This window comes from Hyla sarda, chromosome 4 (genome assembly GCF_029499605.1).
Source record: "Hyla sarda isolate aHylSar1 chromosome 4, aHylSar1.hap1, whole genome shotgun sequence".
Taxonomy (NCBI): domain Eukaryota; kingdom Metazoa; phylum Chordata; class Amphibia; order Anura; family Hylidae; genus Hyla; species Hyla sarda.
This window is the reverse complement of record NC_079192.1, coordinates 4,698,290-4,713,076: the sequence shown is the minus strand read 5'-3', so window position 1 is coordinate 4,713,076 and position 14,787 is coordinate 4,698,290. Positions and strand designations below refer to the sequence as shown.

The 14,787-nt window shown below is 40.2% G+C and overlaps 1 protein-coding gene across 1 annotated transcript; it reads right to left on the bottom strand.

Annotated features, from left to right (window-relative positions):
- Positions 1-424: 424 nt before the first annotated feature.
- LOC130366722 (olfactory receptor 1500-like) lies at positions 425-14,376 on the bottom strand. The gene is made up of 3 exons (XM_056569044.1): positions 14,370-14,376; positions 12,896-13,023; positions 425-1,354 (listed from the first exon to the last, which is right to left on the bottom strand). Exons 1-3 carry the CDS (start codon positions 14,374-14,376, stop codon positions 425-427), a joined length of 1,065 nt encoding a protein of 354 aa, XP_056425019.1.
- Positions 14,377-14,787: the final 411 nt, after the last annotated feature.

Sequence of the window (14,787 nt, the reverse complement as noted above, 5' to 3'; positions counted from 1 at the left end):
ATATATATATATATATATATATATATATATATATACAGTATAGACCAAAAGTTTGGACACACCTCCTCATTCAGAGTTTTCTTTATTTTCATGACTATGAAAATTGTAGATTCACACTGAAGGCATCAAAACTATGTATTAACACATGTGGAATTATAGACATAACAAAAAAGTGTGAAACATCTGAAAATATTTCATATTCTAGGTTCTTCCTTCTGCTTTGATTGCTCCTTTGCACATTCTTGGCATTCTCTTGATGAGCTTCAAGAGGTAGTCACCTGAAATGGTCTTTCAACAGATATATATATATATATATATATATATATATATATATCCATAATCGTTCTGCAGCTTCATCCTACCAATTAAAAAAAAAAATTAAACCTCATCGTACAACCCCTATAAAGATCCTCTGACCATTAATTTACCAGATCACCCGCTTATGAAGTATTTCCTTTACGGCTTTCTTAATATCTTTATTCCTCAGACTGTATATAATGGGGTTCACCAAGGGAGTAAACACAGTATATAGCAGGGAGAGGAGTTTACTCATGGTCAGTGTTTGTCCTTTTGTTGGGACAACATAAACACCAAACAAAGTCCCATAGAATATGGAGACCACAATGAGGTGGGAGCTACAGGTGGAGAAGGCTTTCTGTCTATCAGTATTGGAGTGGATTCTTAGGATTGATAAAATAATATAAGCATAAGACACTATAATGATTTTTGTTGGGATGATGATTATTGGAATGCTTATGATATAGATCTCCAAGTGAACAATGAATGTGTTGGAACAGGAAAGTTCTAGTAAAGGAACAAAGTCACAGAATAAATGGTCAATGACATTGGGACCACAGAAGTTTAGCGTTGCTATTGTAACAGTGTAAGTCAAAATAATAATAAATCCAGACAACCAACAGATGACGGTCAGTATAACACAATGTCCACTTGTCATGATAGAGGAGTAACGGAGAGGATTACAGATGGCCACATATCTGTCATAAGACATCACTGTGAGGAGGAAACATTCAAATACTACTGAGGCACAGAAGAAATAAAACTGAACCATACAACCAATAAAAGTCATGGTCCCACCATTATTCAGGAGGATGTGGAGCATATTGGGGACAATGTCTGTGGATAACAAGATGTCACTGATGGACAGTTGTGAGATGAAGAAGTACATTGGGGTGTGGAGGTTCTTGCTGGTGGACACCAGGGTGATGATCAGGAGATTCCCACATATTATTAGATAATAAACCACAAGGAATAGACAGAACAGGAAAAGTCTTAACCCTCGACTGACCTGAAATCCTAAGAGAAGGAACTCTGTGACCTCCGTCCTGTTGTTCTCCTGTATGGAGATGAAGGCAGTAGGTATAATGTGTTATAAATCTGGAAGAAATTACTCTTATTATACAAGACTACAAGATACAAGACTCTGGGCTCCTTTACGCGAACAGCGAATTTATTTGTGGGTTTCCCGCTACATATTTGAAACGGGATGGGCTCTTTGTTGCTGTCCGCAGCAAATTTTCGGCCGCAGAATTTCCACTGCGGAAAAACCACCACAGTAGTTGAAGTCTCAGCGCTTCATGTACCCTGTACAGGAGATCGGGGGGGGGGGAAGCAGTCAGACCCCCCGCAATCTATAACTTATCCCCTATCCTTAGGACTACAGTTCTCCTTTAATTTTAAAGTTTTTGAAACATGTATGGCTATAGATGAGCAAGGGTAGCCCGGTGAGCCCAATTTTGGTCTTAAACTTGGGGGAAACAGCGGCTCGCCAAACTTTTGAACATTGCCCTGCATGGCTCACACAAGCCTAGCAACGGTGATAATAATAGTAAAAGGGATGAAGAACACTTGGCACTTTGGCACCTGAATGAAAGGAAGAAGTATTGGGAACATTAAGATAACATCAGGGTAGCCAGGCATACCTTGAAACTATCAGCAAGAACATATGACCCCAGGTTATCCAATCATTGCATTAAATTATGTGCTATACAGCTCCCAGGTGAATAAGGACACAGCATTGGGGTGGATTTAAGAGGTGTCATGCCTTTTGTCCAGGTCAAAATGAACCAGAGACACAAATCTCCATTTTGCATTCGGCAGCCATCTTTAAATGTAGTCTAAGCAGGAAAATGCAAAGTTCAACTCAAAATTTGGAAATAATAAATGTTATTTTCATTGAATATAAAATAGTCCTTACAAACAGATGTAAATTGTCAGTGGTAGAGATGAGCAAATTTTTGGAAAATTTGATTAGGCCTATTCGCAAAATTTTCCCCAAAAATCGATTTGGTCTAAATTTATTTGCGACAAATCGCTATTAAAAACGGCTATTTTTGGGCTACAGAGAGCCTCAGTAGTGGAGTAGAATACTTTGCCTTGTCGTAACATGCAAAGGGAGTGTGCTGTTTTAGTGAAATAATACTGTTTTTCAGTATGACATGCAGATTACAGGCATCACTATTAGAATCACTGCCACAGAGCGTTTGGATGCGGCAGCAGGGTTGGGAAACCATATGGCGTCACAACTGAAGAGATTGAGCTTGCAGTCCACCACGAGACAAGCTACTACCTGTTCCAGCCCCTGCCTCTCAGTGCTGCCCCAACTGTGAAAGTGCAAATGTTTCATTTAATCAGTTATGGTTCATTGTTATCGCTCCAAGTGTTTCATTGGATTCTTGTGGTAATTCCACAGTCCCTTTGAGGAAGGAGGTGGAGGGGCACAGTGGAGCACAGTTTAGGTTTCACGAAATGGGCGGTTTTTCTTGTCATCTGACAGGAGAGAAGGAGCAGGAGCAGCCAGAGGAGCTAGAGGGTTATGAGGAAGGTGAGACAGAGGACCCAGACACAACATGGCAGTATGCAATGGAGATGAAGGAAGGAAGTCCCTACGAGTCACTTTCACAAATGGAATGATGCATGCTCAGTTGCTTGCGTAGTTACCGCCTAATTGTCACCATTTGGCAGCGGGATGACTTCTGGCTCTCCACCTTATTGGACCCTCACTACCGGCACAAAATGGGGGCCTTTTTTACACCCACTCTGAGGGAGGAGAAACTGACCTACTACAGAGAGATCCTACGTAGTCAGTTGGCCGATGCCTATCTTCACCATCGTACATCCTCTCGCAGGTCTGACTCGGGGAGCTCTGAGCTCACCTTCCACTCCCATGGCTTCTGGGGAGGGGGGTGGGGGGGCAAGAGCCATGCCAGCTCTATCAGCAGCAGCCTGAGTCTACAGACGCTGATGAGTAGCTTCCTTCACCCGCATAGTGAAGCAACTCATCAGCAGGACTTGGAGCAGGACCAGAACCAACAGGTGGTGGCATACCTTGACATGACCATGCCGACACACCTTGAAGATCCGCTGGACTTCTGGGCAGCCAAACTTGATTTGTGGAAGCAGAGCTTGCCCTGAAAAAGCTGTCCTGCCTGGCCAGTAGTGTGCCATCAGAGCGGGTGTTTAGTGTGCTGGGGCCATAATCACCCCAAGGAGAACTCGTCTGTCAACAAAAAATGTAGAGAGACTTATCTTTGTGAAGATGAATCAGGGTTGGATCAGCCAGAATTTCCACCCACCAATGCCTGATACCTCAGAGTAGATTGACCATGGTGCCACACCAACACTTATGGCATATCCAATTATGGATAGTACTCAACATAGTTAAGGTGCTGCTCCCCAGTAACAGACATTCCTCGGCATCAGACCACAAGTAAGTATTGAAAATATGCATTACATTAAACTTAGCTTTTAATAATATTCTTAGGATAAAAAATGTGTACCAAACAATTTTGGAAAATTAAACAAAAGGAAAAGTGTGCAAAAAACACCATGTGCCACCTACACCACCAAGTATTGATATGATGCAAAGACCTCTAAAAGGAGAAAGGGAACAATGTATGGTCCATTGTAACCGGTGGGGGTAAAAACTTCTCTGGTAAGGCGCTATTCTCGCATTATTATTTCCCTTCTTGCCAAGTGTTACTCGCCCTAAAAAGGGCAGCCCGACACAGGAACCTCTCCCTATTTCCCCCTACAAACACGGGCATTTTCCAGGGTTTTTAGGTGGAAATAGGGAGAGCTTCCTGTGTGAGGCCGCCATTTTTAGGGTGAGTAACACTTCCCAAGAAGGGAATTAATAGGGCGAGAGTAGGGCCTTACAGGGGAAGTTTTTACCCCCTCCTGCTACAATGGACAATACGTTGTTCCCTTCGACCTTTTCGAGTAAAGTGTTACTTGTCTTAAAAAGGGTGGCCCCACACAGGAACTAATCCATATTTCCACCTTAAAACCCTGGGAAATGGCAGTGCTTATAAGTGGAAATAGGGAGAGGTTCCTGTGTGGGGCCATCATTTTTAGGGTGAGTAACACTTACCAAGAAGTGGGGGCCTTACAGGGGAAGATTTAACACTCACCGGTTACAATGGACCATACGTTGTTCCCTTCCACCTTTTAAAGGTCTTTGCATCACATCAATATTTGGTGGTGTAGGTGGTACATGGTGTTTTTTTGCACACCTCTTCTTTCGTTTGATTAAAAAAAAAAAATTGGGTACATATATTTTATCCTAAGAATATTATTAAAAGTTAAGTTTTACTTAATGCATATCCTCAATACTTTTACAAAAGAGATAATTTTCGTCTGCCTACCTGCCTGAGCTACTATTCTGATCCTGCCACCCGCCTGATGCCACACATATGATGCCAAGTTCTCCTTTTTTCACCCACCTTCGTTGCTTGGTACTGGTATTGCCACCCACTGGAACACTCTGTCACCGGGTCACTTTCAGGACTCCTGATGCTGCTGCTGCCTTCTACAGGCCTTCCACCATATGTTCTCCTCATGCAGCTGCCACCTCCAGGATGTGTAATTCAGCCACTATATAGTCTCCACATGCTTCAGCCACCTCCATGCTGTGTCATTCAGCCACTATATGTTCTCCTCATGCTGCCGATCCACCTCCACTCTGTGTCATTCAGCCACTATATGGTGTCCTCATGCTGCCACCACCTCCACATTCTGTCATTCAGCCACTATATGGTCTCCGCCAACTATATGGTCTCTGCCAACTCCAGGCTGTGTCATTGAGCCACTATATGTTCTCCTCATGCTGCCATCTCCTCCACACTTTGTCATTTAGACACTTTAGGGTCTCCTCATGCTGCCAACACCTCCACGCTGTGTCATTCAGCCACTATATGGTCTCCTCATGCTGCCGCTAACTCCAGGCTTTGTCATTCAGCCTCTATATTGTCTCCTCATGTTGCCGCCATCTCCAGGCTGTGTCATTCAGCCACTATATTGTCTCCTCATTCTGCTGGCTAAAAGCTTATAGTTATTGCATTAGGATTGATCACATTTATTTTATTTGCTATTGGTTCCCATATCATGTAATCAAAATCTGCTGTTGTGTTACAAAAAAAGTTACAAAGCCAAAGGCCAGAAACAATCAGTTTGAATTCTTTAGAAGATGGGTTGTCACAAGAATGTGACTGACTGATCACTAGATCAAATTCCCTCCCCTCCTTTACATGAATAGTGAAGTTTTTAGATCTTGGGATACTCTTGGAATATAGCACAAGTGGTGTTAGGGAGGAAAGTGATGATCTGTGATCAAAGGAGGGAAAATTATAAGGAAATCAAATGGTTGAAATAAATGAACTCTACAAAATAATCACAATTATTGTTTTCAGACTTTCTGAATCACAATATTTGCTTTAATTTTTAGTAACAGAATAAAGGAACAGACAAAGCTCTGTAAAATCTATGTTTCAGGATACAGATGGTTCACTATTCCGGAACACACGTCTGTGCAGAACTGCTTGTGGTTGGATACTTTTAGCTTAAGCATTTGATTGGCTGTGCCCCGATATCTGGGCAAAAAGGACATTTGGGCTGAGGGTTGCCCCTCTTTTGTTTTAATTCATATAAAAATATATGCTTCCTAAATAAAGCTAGAGCATTGTTGATCTCCCACCCTTGTGTACGTGTGGTCATTCAGTGTAACTCCTGACCGGTCTTGTTAAGTGGGAGCCACACTTGAGATTGATGCCTGAGATATTTCTCCATCACTACTAAAGCGCTTGCCAGTTTGCCTCCTCCTGCTTTACACTGGATAGTACAGTCCCTCTAGTCTGCCATCACCCTTGCAGTTGCTACCTTCTGCCAGACCTTGAAAAATTTGATAACTAGATAAATGGTCAGAACTCTGGAAACTTAAATTTAATGTAAATAAGTGCAAGATAAGGCACCTGGGATGTAAAAACCCAAAGGCAGAATGTAGAATATGTAATACAGTCCTAACCTCTGTATCTGAGGAAAGGGATTTAGGGGTTATTATTTTGGACTTAAAGGAAGGTAGACAATGTAATAGAGCAGCAGGAAATGCTAGCAGGATCCTTGGTTGTATAGGGAGAGGTCTAAGCAGTAGAAAGAGGGAAGTGCTCATGGGCGTATAGAGAGAGGTATTAGCAGTATAGGAGGAAGTGCTCATGCCGCTGTACAGAGCACTGGTGAGACTTCACTTGGACTATTGTGCGCAGCACTGGAGACCATATCTCCAGAAGTGTATATAGATACTCTAGAGAGAGTTCAGAAAAGATACTAAACTAGTACATGGGTTGCAGGTTAAAACTTCCCATGAAATGTTAAATGACCTTAACATGTATAGCTTGGAAGAAAGATGAGAAAAAGGGGGATATGATAGAAACTTTAACCCCTTAAGGACCCGGGCTTTTTCCGTTTTTTTTCATTTTAAATTTTTCCTCCTTAACTTAAAAAAATCATAGCTCTTTAAAATTTTCACCTAAAATTCTATATGATGGCTTATTTTTTGCGTCCCTAATTCTACTTTGTAATGACATTAGTCATTTTACCCAAAAATCTACGGTGAAACGGGGGAAAAAAATCAATGTGCGACAAAATTGATGAAAAACACTATTTTATAAGTTTTGGGGGCTTCCGTTTTTACGCAGTACATTTTTTGACAAAAATGATACCTTATTTTTATTCTGTAGGTCCATATGGTTAAAATGATACCCTACTTGTATAGGTTTGATTTTGTATCAATTCAGAAAAAAAATCATGAATACATGCAGGAAAATGTATACGTTTAAAATGGTCATCTTCTGACCCCCATAACTTTTTCTGTGTTCAGGGCGTTATGAGGGCTCATTTTTTGCGTCGTGATCTGAAGTTTTTTGTGGTACCATTTTTGTTCTGATCAGACTTTTTGATCACTTTTTATTCACTTTTTTGTGGTATAAAAAGTGATCAAAAATGCGCTATTTTGGATTGTGTAATTTTTTTGCTCGTACGCCATTGAACGTGCGGTTTAAAAAGCAGTATATTTTTATAATTTGGACATTTCCACACGCGGTGATACCACATATGTTTATTTTTATTTACACTGTGTTTTTTTATTCTTGGAAATGCGGGGTGATTCAAACTTTTATAAGGGGAAGTGATAATTTAAAGGGTTAATAATTTTTTTTACACTTTTCTTATGCAATATCATAGCTCCCATAGGGGGCTATAACATTGCATTTACTGATCTTTTACACTGATTGATCCATCTCCATAGGAATGGATCAGTGTTTTCGGCGATTGATTGCTCAAGTCTGGATCTCAGGCTTGAAGCATTCATTCGGCAATCGTACAGCGCAGGAGAAGGTAAGAAGACCTCCTCCTGTGCTACAGCTGGTTATACCGCGGCGATCCCTAACAGCTATCTGAGCTAGCCGGGCACTTTTACTTTCGTTTTTAGCCGCGCGGCTCAGCTTTGAGCGCGCGGCTAAAGGGTTTATAACGCGATCAGTGCTGGGCGCTATTAGAGGCAGGTCCCGGCTTCACTATGACGCCAGGCCCACCGCGATATGATGCGGGGTCACCGTGTGACCCCGCATTATATCGCAGGACCGGGACCCAGGACGTACACATACGTCCTGGGTCCTTAAGGGGTTAAAACTGTGTTGAGCGAGAATATTCAAAATGCAAATTTTTAACCCCATTATCGGCCCTTTGCAATTTCACGAATATTTAGAATTCTGTGATATATATTCGTAATGATGAATATTTTTTTAATATGTGAATATTTATGTGAATATGCATGTAAATATTGGCACTTCCAGACTGGACACGGATCCCTCCCTTCTTTTAGGTAAAATATATAATTGCGAATGCGCACTATTCAAATTTATTTACGAATTTTCGCATGAAAAAAAGGAATGAACATAGGCAATATGCAAATTTCACGAACATAGGAGGAATATTTATCCATATATTCGCGAAATATCGCTAATTTGAATATGGCCCCTGACGTTTATCACTACTTTTAAATACATGAAGAATATTAACTCAGTAAAGGAGGAGAGTTTATTTAAAAGAAGAAAGACTACTACAAGAGGACATAGTTTTTAATTAGAGGGGCAAAGGTTTAAAGTAATATCAAGAAGCATTACTTTACTGAGAGAGTAGTGGATACATGGAATAGCCTTCCTGCAGAAGTGGTAACTGTACATAAAGTGAAGGAGTTTAAGCATGCACAGGATAAGCATAAGGCTATCCTTCATGTAAGATAGGGACAAGGACAATACATAGTATTTAGAAATATTGGGCCAAATAGTTCTTATCTGCCAACACATTCTATATTTCTTTGGTTAACCTCATTTTGAATACATTTGAAGAACATCAGTTTTCAAAACCTCCTTCTGTATGCTGCCTACTACGACACTTACCAATCTACCACCTCCTGTTTTTTGCCGGGTAAATAAATAAAAGATATGCAGAGGTAGCATTTGCATTGGGGCCCTGTGCCTGAAAGGGCCCCAAGGAGCCTTTGCCCCATAAGAAGACTCCAGTGGTATAGATGACACATGGTAGATATGGGGATCTGTTACAGATTTTGCATTGGGGCCCACAAGCTACACGTTATTCCTCTGATACTATCTACTACCAGCTAGGCCTGGAAAATATTTAAAAACCTAATTTTTTTAAAAGCATTTTAAAAACTTCAGTTTTTAAACCTCCTGCTGAACGCTAGGAACTACTATTCTTACCAGTCTGCCATTTCCTGCTGTATGCTGGGCACTACTGTCGCACTAGTGGAAACATTTTTTTTTTAAAACACGAACAACCACTTCTCAACCCTTCAATGTAGCATCAGGGAGAGTGTTCAGCGCAGCAAGCAGCGTAGTCCTCCCTAAGTTAACAGGACTGTCTGCCAGCAATGTAGAAAAATTAATGTTTGTTAAATTGAATCAGGCATGGATCAGTGTAGAATTATAACATCCTGTGCCAAATGCCACTGATTAGACAGTACTACCATCAACCTTCTGTCCATTGGCTACTACAATGCCCACCAGTTTGCCACCTCCTGATATACACTGGCTAAAACCAGCCCCACCAGTCGGCCATCACCTTTGCTGCTGCTATGTACAATCAGGTCTACACATACACAACCCATAATTCCCAAAAAAGGGACCTTTTCTTTCAGCTTTTTATACAAAAGCAATTTCTTCTTTACTATTTCAACTCCTGAAAAGGGATAATTTTTTGAATACTTGGAAAAATCCATAGTGTCTTCTGATGCCTCTGTGTGCATTTTAAGTCAAGGCACCAATAAAATATAAACAAGGAAATGAAGGGAAGTTGCAGCAAAATGAAGGTTGCAGCCTCCATAGCTGCTCATCACTGCAGCATGAAACAATGGTACAGACAATAAAATCTAGTATGTGAAGTCAACTTACTCTACTGTCATTTTGGTGTCTTAACCCCTTAAGGACCAAGCCTATTTTGACCTTAAGGACAAGGCCAATTTCATTTTTGCGTTTTAGTTTTTTTCTCCTCGCCTTCTAAAATCCATAACTCTTTTATATTTCCATCTACAGACCCATATAAGGGCTTGTTTTTTGCTTGACCAATTGTACTTTGTAATGAAACCTCTCATTTTACCATAAAATGTAAAGCAAACCCCAAAAATTATTTTTTTAGAGAGGAAATTTAAATGAAAACCACAATTTTGCACATTTTGCAGGGTTTCACTTTCACACTATACACTTTACGGTAAAAATGACATGTGTTCTTTATTGTTTGTGTCAATACGATTAAAATGATACCCATGGCTAGATACTTTTATATTTTTGTGCTGCTTAAAAAAACATCTCAAACTTTTTGTACAAAATCAGTAATATAAAATGTCCCTATTTTGTTGACCTATAACTATTTCATTTTTCCGTATATGGGGCGGTATGAGGGCTCATTTTTTGCACCGTCATCTGTACTTTTTATTGATACCATATTTGCATATATAAAACTTTTAGATCACTTTTTATTTCTTTTTTTTAAATATGTGACTTTTTACATTTTTACGTTTACACTGTTCACCGTCCGCGATCCTTAACATTATATTTTGATAGTTTGGACATTTACGCACGCGGCTATACCAAATATGTTTATTTAAAAAATGTACGCTTTTTGGAGGTTAAAGGGGAAAAAGGGAAAATTTTCATTTTGATTGGGGGAGGGGATTTTTCACTTTTTATTTACTTTTTTTTAAACTTTTTTAAACTTTTTTTTACACTTTTTATGTCCCCATAGGAGACTATCAATAGCAATCAGTTGATTGCTAATATTGTTCAGTGCTACGCATAGAGCATAGCACTAATCAGTATTTTCGGTGATCTTCTGCTCTGATCTGCTCGATCTCAGACCAGAGCAGAAGGGCACCTCCGTCCGCCATTTTGGATGACTGAATCCCTGCCGCAGCCCTGCAGGTGATCTGATTATCTATTTTAACATGCGCATTGCCGCAGATGCCGTGATCTGTATTGATCACGACATCTGAGGGGTTAATGGCAGAAGTTGGCCATTACCGTCAGGCCCCCAGCCGCTGCTAGCTGCCGTGTATGATGTGAGCACCGCTCTGATGCTCGTGGTCATACACAGGACGTAAATGTACCTCCTGGTGCGCTAAGTACCTCTGCACCAGGACGCACATTTATGTCCGTGGCAGTTAAAGGGTTAAAACTGGAAACAAGAACTATAATAGGGAGGGAGAAGAGTTGGACTCACACAGCCAGTTCATAAGAGGTGACAGCAGAACAGAAATAAGGTACTGTAGCACAAAAGAAGGTGGGAGGGATTGAGGTTCATTAGTATTGTATTAAGAAATTGTATCTGTTATAACCCAAGTTCCACAGGTTAGGGATGATTTGTCTTATGGCCTCTTCAAAATGCCTGACGAGAACCTTTTACATTTTACATATGGATCACTGGATTACTAAGAGCAGGGTCATGGAAAGCATAAACTCAATATTGGTGCAAGACAGATGGTCACAATAACGAAGAACCAAGGGCCGTCGCCAAGAAGAAGGGGGTTACCAACCAAAGGAGTAAACAGGCTGGTGGCTATCCAGAATTAAAATTACGATCTGTCTCACACATCCAGGAAAGACACTATAAGAAAAAAAATGTGGAAAAGACATTCTCCCAGGATCCTAAGAAAGACAGAAAAGCAGGGCTGAAATCTGGTCTGGGAAGCGGGCCAATGATCATGCGGGCTGTGATCATGGAAGTAATTTCCTCCAGACACAGGCAATTTATCAAGTTATTATGAAGACTCTAAGAAAATACCGTACTAGAGGGATGCTAAACCCTGGAAGGAACTGAAACCCCAGAGCAGGATATGACCAAAGAGAAAAATCTATGCAGTCTAGATGAGGCCCAGTGAGGAGGTTAAGGTTATCACTCTAAACAATGTTGCATCTGTGGAAAAGATTATGGAAATAAAAATATGGTACAGGCGACTATAGGTGCTATAGGTGTTGTGAGCTAGAGAATGATAACCATAGTCATCGATCAAAGAGTGAAGCGTCTTCCACAAGTCTACAAACCTGAAAGAAAACAGATCTTTCTTGAGACTATGGAGTTTGCACAAGGAAATGAAGAACTTTCTTATAGATAAGTCTAAATGAGGCTCAAAGAAGAAGTATCTCCTGTGTCATTTCTTTCCCCCTGAGATGGTGGGTTTCCAGCCTCATAAGGTTTTTACGGTAATGCAGGGAAAGTAGATGATGGCAATGGCAGCCAGACCCTCAGGATATCAGTAGAGGCAATAGGTATCTGCAGAGTGGGAAAGTGGCTCAGGGTCCAAGTGGTCAGTGCAGAAGGTAGGATGCAGTGTCTGCAACTGGGAGCGGAAACTGAGTCTGTTATCCCCTCAAATAAGTCCTCACTGTGAGTGGATAACAAGTGTGTGGGAATGTTTTACTGGAAATTAATCAGAAGCTCCTAAGGAGTGCAGTAAATCCCACCAGGATACCACAAAAATATGGTGTGAAAAGAACCTAACTCAGCTGGAGCTAATAGTATGGTCATATGTCCTAAGCAGGCTCATTGGGTTGTTTGAACATGACCCGGCTAGGAAAAATAACTGTCTGTGTACTATTAGTTTACAATACAATTCAGTGACATATAATACATGGTAAGATATATGTATCAACTTATATGACAAGATGTCTCCAAATTCTCAAAATCTTAATCCAATAAAGAAACTAGGATGTGCTGGAAAAACAAGACCGATTCATGGATCATTTTTTTTTCTTTTTAGGGTTAGAATATTAAATCAAGAAAATTATGAAGCACTTTTACCTATTTTACAATAAACATATTCCAGACCTATGGGAATTATCTACGGGATTTTTTAGTGTATGTTACATAAAGATTTATCGATCATCACTTACATCAGATATTTCTTTACTCTTCATTTCCAGATGAATATTTCTTCTCTTTGCTCTCAGGTCTCTGGGGGGATGGAGGACAATGTTACACAGGAGCAGCGTCAGCTTCTATGACCACCAGACCCCTGAATGTGAAGCATTACCTGACGATATTTATCTACAAGATGAAGACAAGGGACCAGGTAGAAGAACCCCCTGGAGATATCTCTGCTATCGTCTGATGACTCTACAGGGTTCTGTTCAATGGAGAAATCAGTAGACAAATTCTTTTCTGATTATTCCCAAAGACAAATCTTTATAAGAATATATAAAACAAACTTTATACACAATTATGGACATTTATCAACGGGTTTAGTCAGGTTTTCTCTACTATAATTGTCGCAAAATTGTCGCAACTGCGACTACACGATTTTTCGTGCGACATTTTGACTGGAAAGCGAGAAAAGCAAGTTTTCCTAAAATTTACTATGTAGTAATAATTTTAAAATGGACTACGGGTAGTCAGGTATTTATTAACTGCGACAGTCGCAACTGCGCAAAAAAAAGTCGCAACAGCGTTAAAAATTGACTAAATTTACTCCAGCTCAAACATGGAGCAGAAAAAGCTACTACCAAAGTAAAAAAGGAAAAATTGCTTACGTGAAAGAAAATTATCAACAGGCTGAAAGCAGTTGATAAATACGTCACACATAAGCAAAAAAAAAGTAAGGAAAAAATTACTAAAAAAAAGAATACATAAGCAAACATTGATAAATGTCCCTCAATATGATTGTGAAGAAGATAACAGCAATAACCCTAAAAGTTGTGTAAATTACTGCCTAAGAAATGTAAAGCCCTGTATAACACTGCTAAGGTCACCTATGAATATATTTAAGTAGTTATGAATTAGTTTTAAGACTAAGTCAATGTCAAAGTTAAAGAGTATACAAAAAGGTTGCAGCAGCACTCTTGGTCAACAAAATGGAGGCTCTTAGCATGTCTCTCATCCACCATCCACCCAAGAATGAGCAAATAACTTATATATATATATATATATATATATATATATATATATATATATATATATGTATATTAGACGTGACTTGTAAAAACACTCCTCCCACTTCTAACTAGCCACACAAATCAAATTCATTTTACGTGCAGTATAGATATCTAACCTATGGTACACTGAATTTGGTAGAAAACTTAAAATTAGACTGAGTGCTGCTGCAACTTACTTTTTTTTGTACACTTTGTATTTACCACAACAGCGTGAACCTATGTATTAGGTGGTTGTGCTGGCTGTCTTTTTTTTTTGTTATGCAAGTTAGGGGGAGTGGCACTCTCTCTAGCCGTGCACCCCTCCCTATTCACAGGAGGTTTTTTAAACTGAAAGTGAATCCTGCATGTCACCCAGTCAGGTGCAATATGCCCAACAGAGGTAAGTCGAATGAGCGTGTTAGGGTCCCATCCGAAGTGAGACCACCTCCGCATGGTGGATGGGGGACACATTTTGATAAAAAAAATTTGCTAATAGCCTCCATTTCTTGATCAAGAGTGCTGCTGCACTCAGTAGCCAATACTGATCATGTAAATCTATTTTTATGCGTGGAGCCCCTATATTTCTCTCACAAATACCTTCCATCTATTGCTCACTTGATTTGTCATTCTGTGCACTGGAGAGAGTGTGTCCTCACTTTGCATCACTCATCTTCCACCCTGGGTCTCTTTAACCAATCTCTTCAGACTGCTTTGTAACCCCTCCTCTCTGTTTTTTATGCTGCAGTCTGATAGGACAGTAGTGAGCACAGAGGAGTGATAGTCCCGCCCTCACTTCCTGGACTTTGTCCCGGCCTGTGCTTCAACTGAGACAAAAATGCTGCTGCCTCCGGACATGATCTATTTCTGGATGGTATGGGGACCCCAGTGGTCTTTTTTAGAGATGAGCGAATTTTAGAAAAATCCGATATGGCCGATTCGCCGGATTTTCCGGAAAAAATTGGTTTGTTCCGAATGTATTTGCGGTGAATCACTATTAAAAATGGCTATTTCTGGC